We start from the raw sequence: 8,391 nt of genomic DNA, 5'->3' as shown, positions 1-8,391 counted from the left end.
AGCCACCAGGTGCTCGCCAGAGCACCCCAACTCCAGGCCTGGCTCCAGAGTAGGGCCCTGGTGACCTGCATCCAGGCAAGGGAACACTGCATCTAAAAATGTATTTCTTCATAAGGGATCTTAAATTTTATATGGTGACCAAGTGTGAATTACTCTTGAACGGAGTAAAATGTAAAGTATGTAAAGGTGTTCATTGACCTGTTGCACTTGCCAGAAGGCATTCGTTTCAACAGATGATGCACTGGGTAGGATGGATCTTTGAGGCTAGCAGCAGACCCGGCGCCAGAGGGCGGGCTGGGCCCGCCCATTCAGTTATCCAGCCAAGAACAAGGGAGAACAAGACGGATTACAATGTTATGTAAATGAGTTAAACCTATGCAATGGAGTGACTCAAGACAACCAGCAGAGGGTGTTGTAGGCGATTAAAATTATGGATTCCCTACTCAAGAGCCTCAAAAGATGAACCTGTTCAATGCATTTTCACTACGGAGAAGCAGAAAATCTGATTATTGAGTTCAATAAGATCATCTAATTTGCTGCTCTTTGTTGCATTACTCTGCAAGACAGAGAATAATAATGGAAGATATTCCTTATATTTGGTTACAGCATTCTCTGATAAATATCTACTATAATAAAATTTACTCTCAGTAGCTGTGTAGTCAGTCAATGTAAGCTCAAAGGTTACTAAAAAATGGTTAGACAGAATAGGATTGTGTATTATTAAGTCCTTACTTTCTATGCCATATGTCAGAACCAGATCAAGAGTATGATGAAGAGAATGAGTATATCTGTAGACATTTTGGGTAAAACCAATTGACTCAATTAAATTATTAAAAGCTAAGTTTAAGCTATCACTTTTAACATTTGCATGAATACTGAAATCCCTCACAATTTTGACTTTATCTGTATTCAATAATAAGTCAGACAAAAAAATCTGTGAATTCAGACAAAAATTAAGAATAAGGGCCTTGTGGACGATATATAACAAGAAGTAAAAATGTATTTTCTGATTTCCATTTTGGATGAGAAAGACTAACGTTGAAAGACTCAAAAGAATTATAACTAATAATTGGTTTTGCATTAATCAATTATCCTGACTGAAAAATAGCAGTTTCTTCTCCGCCTCCACCTATTGTTCTAGAAACATGAAAATTTAGATAATTAGCAGGAGTGGATTAATTTACACTAAAAAGCTCCTCCTGTTGTAGTCAGGTTTCTGTTAGACAAAATAAATCTATATGAATATCAGTTATGAAATCATTAAAGGTGACCTATTACACTTTGAATCATCTTGTTGCTGAAAAGTGGTAAATAAATAAATTTGATTTGACTTGACTATTATGCAAAATTCACTTTTTGCATGTATTTGTACTTCCATTTGGGTATCTCCAGCTTCTAGAAACAGTCCAAGCACCAAAAAAAAAAAAAACCACCCAGCTGTTTTATGACAATAAGTAAATGTTTTCTGGTGTCTACAACAGCGGTTCCCAACCCTGGTCCTCGAGGAACACTATCCTGCCCGTTTTCATTGTTTTCCTGCTTTTCAGCAGGTCCTTTCTGTTTGCAGAAGCATGTTAATCACTCCCTCATTCAAATAAAGTGTGTCAAAGCAGGGAAACAACTAAAACATGCAGGATAGTGTTCCTCGAGGACCAGGGTTGGGAATCACTGGTCTACAAAACGACCTGTTTTCAAAAAACCTCAGGATTGTTGCATCACAATCCCCTTTACCTAGCAACGCCAAGCCGAGCCCAGCCTCTCACTTAACAACCCAAGTGGAGCTCCACCCACTTCATTACAGGAAAACCATCACATTTGTTCTGCTGGTTATACCACTGAACAATGTCTGCTGGAAAAGGAAAATGTTTTGCTGTCTGTAATGATCATGCCTGGTTTCATCTGTGTTTTGCCATGTCTTGCCACTAATCATCACTCATTCAGTTCACCTGCACCTCTCCCCTGATTACTGTTCCCACACCTGCTCCATGCCCTTTAATTTCTCCCCCTCTCCACTCCTCCAGTGCCAGATTATTGAACATGCCATACAAGTAGTTCTCCAGTATTCTCTGACTGACTTCCTGTTCCTCGACCATGCTCTTGCTCCCTGGATTTACCCCTGTGCCTTGCCCTTGTCTGACTCTTGCTGGCGGATGGATATCTGGACCACGACTCTTGCCTGTATCACGGACTCGACCCTTTTGCCTACCCCCTTGGACAAGTCTCTTGCTCTCTGCATTCCTGGTAACGACCATTGCCTGTCTGACAACAAATTTGTTTTTTTTTTGTCTGTAATCTATCTGGCGAGAACGCAGAGCCAATCTCTCGCTCCGTCACTCCTCTAGGTCATCACACTCCAGTTGACCCTCTCCGCTCCCTGACTTAAAGTGACCCAGGTTAGTGTCTCCACCATCGCTAATCCTAGCTTCCTATGTTGCATTTGGATCACCAAACTCCCCTCTCTCTCCCCAGAGCTGCTGCCGGCATTCCTGTTGCTGAGCGTTCTCTCAGTCCTACTTTGACTACTTTCACTCCTGTGTTGTGGCTGAATTACCAGGTCCCTTTAATGATTCTTGTCACTGTCAGCTGCAATATAGAACATGTGTCCATGCATGATCTCTGAGTCATGGAGAACAGAGCTGCATTGCTTCATTCTATTTTTGATGGCAATGTCCCTGAAATATTGCCAAAGAAAGTTGTAGTTTCGCAAATCATTTCAAGACTGAATCCTGTGTCACGTTACATTACCCACAATATCTGCACATTTACTGTTGGAAACATACTAAACTGATAGTCTACATTAGCTACAGTGTGAGGAAAAAGGTCGCATTTGCGGGAAAAAAAAGTCTGTGTGCTGCTTGACTTCACATCATGGCACACTGTACCGCACCCAAGCTGAGTAGATTGTGGTGCAGAGGTGGACGCGAAGCAGAATCCTTAGTTTGAATTAATAACGATATAAATGTGTGTCAGATGCGCAGTGTTTAATCCTTCAGTGAGTTTTTATGTTTTTTTTTTTTTTAATGTAGTGCGTTAGTGGGGCATGGCTAACAGCAGCTTATTTGCATAATAGTGACGTAGCCCAAAAACTGCTCATTCTGAAACTAGCTCAAAACGCGCAGAACTGATAAGGTGAAATCTCAATATCTGAGAATGATTTTGTGTATTAAATGTAATGAACATGTTTTGTATAGCCCACAGTGTCAGGATTTGGGTGTTCTTTGTGTTTTTGTGTTTGGTTTGTTTCTTTTGTTGTCTTAATGTTTTGTTTTTTTCTCTGTGCCTCTGTCATCATTCACTTCTCAGTCTCTCTTGTTTGCCTGCCATGCCCATCTACACCCATTCCTAGTTTTGTAATCATCTCACCTGTGCCCACTTCACCTAATTACCCTCTGCTTTATTACCTGGTCATTTCCTCCACTCACTGCTGGTTCATTGTCGCTTCATGCACTGTCTGGTTGGTTTAATATCTTGCTTCATGTTTTGATCGTGTTTGGATTTTGCTATGTTTAGCTTTGCTGTCTTGTCAGCCTTTGGTTGTGTTCTTTTTATTCTTAATAAATTAGTTTATTTTCTGAAGATGAGTCTGCACTCTGGGTGTGCCTCCTTCTCCACCACACCTGACAGACACTTATCCTGACTTGTTCAAGGAAGCATAATAGGTCCCCTTTAACTAGCAAATCACATTTAATGATTTTATTTGTTTGTTCTGATGTAGTAACTGTTTACATTTAAAAGATTTGTGTAATTTACTTTTCTAAAGATTTTTGGTTTATTTATTTTGGGATGTGGGTGAACTGATACAGTTTCAATGGAGACTTGGGTCGGTAACATTGGAGAAGCAGCAGAGAGTTGTGTAAAACTACAACTCTGCTTCTTGGACTGGACTCTGGGTTGTCAATAATTTGGATGAAGGGGCTAAAAGTGGGCTAAGTGTGCAAAAGCCATACTCAAAGACATGCGATGACCTCTTAATGTCCTAGTGGGTGAGATGGGTTTAACAGAAAGCTGCAAAACACAAAAAATATTACAGAAAATACAGATAACAATACTAAACTTTTATGGCTATATTTTGCAGTTTGGATATCATTATCAGATGCACAGTATTATCATTGCGTCATGTGAAACAAATTACAATGAAGGCAACAGAGATTTAAAAAAAAAAAAAAGATGTTTGAAACCTAAAGGAGAGAGTCTCTGCGGAACATAGACTAACAGGTATGGGGATATGAAAGCAGATAAATAGTCTGTAGAACAGAGAGGTACAGTCAGGAAATTGTAGCTGTCTGATGATGGAGACACAGGAACAAGTGAAACTCTGTTTTCCACAACTCCTCAACAGCTCCTGTAGGAAGCCGACACTTGACTTGTCTGAAGCTGTGCTCCTCATGATCGTGATGCCCTTCATCTCTCTGATCACTGTAGTCCTCAACCTCCTGATCATCATCTCAGTCTCTCATTTCAGGCATAACTTAATATCTATTTGTGTGACATGACTATATATATATATATATATATATATATAATTTTTTTTTTTCAGTGGCTTTATTTTTGATTTTCATTTAATGAAGAAACTTTTCTCTCTTTTCAGGCAGCTTCAGACACCCACTAACATCCTCCTTCTCTCTCTGGCTGTCTTAGATTTCTTTACTGGATTCCTGACGATACCTGTGGAAATTTTTAGAAGCACAACTTGCTGGATACTTGGAGATATTTTGTGTCTCGTCTATTGTTATGTAGTTTGTCTTGTACTCACTGCTTCAACTGTAAACATTGTTCTTATAGTAATTGACCGCTATGTGGCTATTTGTGACCCTCTGCATTATCCCACCAGAATCACTATGACAAGAGTAAAATACTGTGTTTGTCTGTGTTGGCTATTGTCTGCATTCTATAGCATTTTCTATTTTAAAGATCTCCTGAATCAACCAAGCAGAACTAATTTCTGCATTGGAAAATGCGCACTACCCTTTAATAAAATTACAGGAACTATTGATCTTATTTTAAACTGCATATTTCCAGTTGTTATTTGTGTTTTGTTTACAAAAGTAATTGTTGTAGCTGTTTCTCAGGCTTGTGCTATGCGCTCTCGCATTACAGCTGGCACATTCCCGGTTTCAATGAACTTAAAATCAAAAAACTCAGAGTTGAAAGCAGCTAGGACTCTTGGTGTTTTTGCCATTGTTTATCTTATATCTTTCTGTCCATATTACTGGTATTCTGTTGTTCAAACTGATTTAACAGGGACATCATATGCAACTTATTTGTTCTTTCTTTTTTATTTTAACTCATGTCTAAACCCTGTGATCTATGCCCTGTTTTATCCCAGGTTCAGAAAAGCTTTAAAGCTCACTGTGACTTTGCAGATTCTGCAGCCTGGCTCCTGTGATGCCAAGATACTATAGAGCAATTTTCAGTCAGTTATTTAGTAAATATAGTTGTCTGGAGAATGTTTGTTTTTGTGTTCCTAATGTAAGAACACAGAAACAAACTTTTTATTGGCATTTATTTGAAAACAGTACAGCAAGATGAAAAGATTTTTTATAAAAATAATTAAATTGATATGGAATTCTCAACTTTGTATTTACTATTTTACTATAGCAATTGTAACAGACCAAAATACACAATGTTTTGATTCATTTTGTATTAATCAATTCAACAAAGTGTTTGTGCTTTTCATTTTCATAGTTTTCTCACTCTCTGTGAAATGTCAGTTTTTGCAACAAAAATAACATAGCATAAAAAAGAACCAATTTTCATGACCTCTAAACTGGTGTTATCTTTCAGTTTTCTGAAAAGTTCATTTTGACCTGAGTGACTTGATTGTTTTGGGACATGTGCATACACTCGTGGACATCTAATCGGCTATTCAAAGACTTTATGTGCTTGTAAAAAAATAAAAATAAAAAAAAAATCATGGTTCATTGCTGAAATGAGATACGTTTATTTGAATACTAGGCTTTTGAAATATGAAATTTTAATATTGTGTTCAAAATGAGAAATTATTAGTGTTTAACAAACTTTTTCTCTTTTGTCTTACAGGAGAACTGTACTCAGTTATGAGTGAAATAATCTTTGGACAAAGTGAGACAAAGCCTTTCTGCTGCTGTTGTTTTTTTTTAAATAAGTAAATCAAGATAAAGCCAGCCTTGGGTTGATATTAGAGGATCTACAACTTTTAGCCTTTCTGTGTTTGTACTTCAGGCTACAGTAGGTCGGCTTAAAAACAAAGTTTTAACTTTTTTTATGTCAGTGGGTCTTAATCTGCAGTCTCTAACCCTGCAAGTTTCCAAAAAATCATAGGAAAGCGCAAAATTTTCCATTCCATAGAGGCTGTCAAATTATATTTGCAAATATATAAATCAAATATTGATTTATTTCTTAGGATGTTGAATTTGAATAGTCACTTTATGTAATATTTCTTAGCATTAGGCGATAAATTTAAATAAATGAAGCTGAAAACTTAATAGTAATTAAATAAATATTAGGACAAAATGTTTATTTTTAAATGTAAATACATTTCCTTTATTAGACAAGTTTATTGAAGTTAACTCACTGGTTCTCTCATCAGAAAAACTGATGCATGCATCCGTTTATAGATGGATGGATGGCCATACATTTCCCCTGTAATAAATTTGGGCAACTCATCCTGATGGCTTGATAACACTTAAAATGTGTTGAACTAGTGCTACTCTTTCCGGAGTGTTTGACTGATTGTTTTCTTCATCAGTCTTTTGCAAAATACACCAGCAAAAATAAAGCATATCACTGCTGTGTGCTCCCCTCCCTATAAGAGTTGGACAACTTGGCTGTAGTGGTCATGACCCCAAACTATTGTTGGCATCCTTTAAATTTTAAAAGGTGGCAACGCTAAGAGGCAGAGATTTCTTCTTTTGCATCAGTTTATAGTTACACATAAAAACTGTCTTTTTGCTATATTAGCATTTTTGCTCATTAGCTGAGAAAAAAAAAAAAATACGAATAACATTGCAGCTGAGTTGTTTCGTCCTAAACCCAATCAGCATTTCTGCTTTTGAGTTACCTTGTTGTTTTTATGCCACTGCGCATAAAAATTGTCAATACACATGTTCTAAACATTATTGCTGCCAGCTGTCCAAAAGAGAAACAAATATGTATTTTTTATTATTAAATTAAGTCCCAACAGGCCACTACACTATGACAGGTTGTGATGCCTACGGTGCTTTCTTCAGCTTTGGTGTGACATCACGGTTCTTACCCTTTTACCTGTTACTCAGCTGATGGGGTGGAGCTCTGCTAATGTGCTAAAATGTGTCCTGTACTTATTAATTGAAATCACAAACTTATATAGTATTAGCTCATGTGGGCACTTGGCAGCAATGTACACAAATAGCTGGCACAGTCTTACTTTATTATGAAATAAGGTAATATAAAGGTAAAACTAACAACGCTAAATCAAATAATCAAATTAAGTCAACGTAAATGTCATCATGCAAAAATGTCATCTTCACATTTGGAAATTAATCCTGATTATATGAACAATTAATACTTGTAGTGTAATAATAAAAACAAAAACAACAAAAATTAAAAGCATAATAGGAAAACAAAAATGAACTACACATCATACCTTCAGAAATCTAAGCTATCAGAATTTTCACTCTGGTAGGTTGGGTTTGTAAGGTGATCAGAAGGGGATGAACATTAATCAAAATCTCTATTAGTCATTTACTAACGGAATTATGAAACAGGACAGAGCCATCAAGAGCATTAGCACGATAACCACAGGTGTCAGGAACTTTATCAGGAGCTGTCTCAAACCATTACCTGAGAGCCATGACAACAAAGCAAAAGGAGGAGCATGTTCAGCAGCAAGACTCTCTGAGTGTCTCTGAGAGCCTTCATATTTGACATTGCACCGTCATGAGGGATGCCCGCTGCAACATCTCCACATAACCAGCTGCTGTTTGACGCCCCTGCACAACCTGAAGCTCCATTGTTCCATTGAAGGAAAACGCACCCCAAATCATGATGGCGCCCCCACCACTGTGCCGTGTAGAAAACATATCAGGTGGGACCTTCTTGTCATGCCAGTAACGTTGGAAGCCATCAGGACCATCAAGATTAATTTTTTTCTCATCAGAGAAGACAACTTTCTTCCACTTTTCAATGTCCCATGTTTGGTGCACCCTTGCAAAGTCCAAACGGGCAATTTTGTGGCGTTGAAGAAGACGTGGCCTTTGAAGACGTTTTTTTCTTTCTGAAGCCCTTCTCTCGCAGATGCCGTCTGACGGTTATTGGGCTGCAGTCAGCACCAGTAATGGCCTTAATTTAGGTAGAGGATCGTCCCGTGTCTTGACAGACAGCCAATCGGATCCTTCGGCTCAGAGCTGGTAAAATTTTTTGGGGTCTACCACT

The 8,391-nt window shown here is 37.9% G+C and overlaps 1 protein-coding gene across 1 annotated transcript; it reads left to right on the top strand.

Annotated features, from left to right (window-relative positions):
* Nucleotides 1–4,235: 4,235 nt before the first annotated feature.
* LOC108251131 (trace amine-associated receptor 13c-like) lies at nucleotides 4,236–5,876 on the top strand. Its single transcript, XM_017441320.3, has 2 exons — nucleotides 4,236–4,462; nucleotides 4,589–5,876. The coding sequence occupies exons 1-2, from the start codon at nucleotides 4,287–4,289 to the stop codon at nucleotides 5,400–5,402; spliced, it is 990 nt and encodes a 329-aa protein (XP_017296809.1). The 5' UTR covers nucleotides 4,236–4,286; the 3' UTR covers nucleotides 5,403–5,876.
* The last annotated feature ends 2,515 nt before the right edge of the window (nucleotides 5,877–8,391 follow it).

The sequence above is a fragment of the Kryptolebias marmoratus genome, linkage group LG6, assembly GCF_001649575.2.
Source record: "Kryptolebias marmoratus isolate JLee-2015 linkage group LG6, ASM164957v2, whole genome shotgun sequence".
Lineage (NCBI taxonomy): Eukaryota > Metazoa > Chordata > Actinopteri > Cyprinodontiformes > Rivulidae > Kryptolebias > Kryptolebias marmoratus.
The sequence above is the reverse complement of the archived record's forward strand: the minus strand, read 5'-3'. Positions and strand labels throughout refer to the sequence as shown.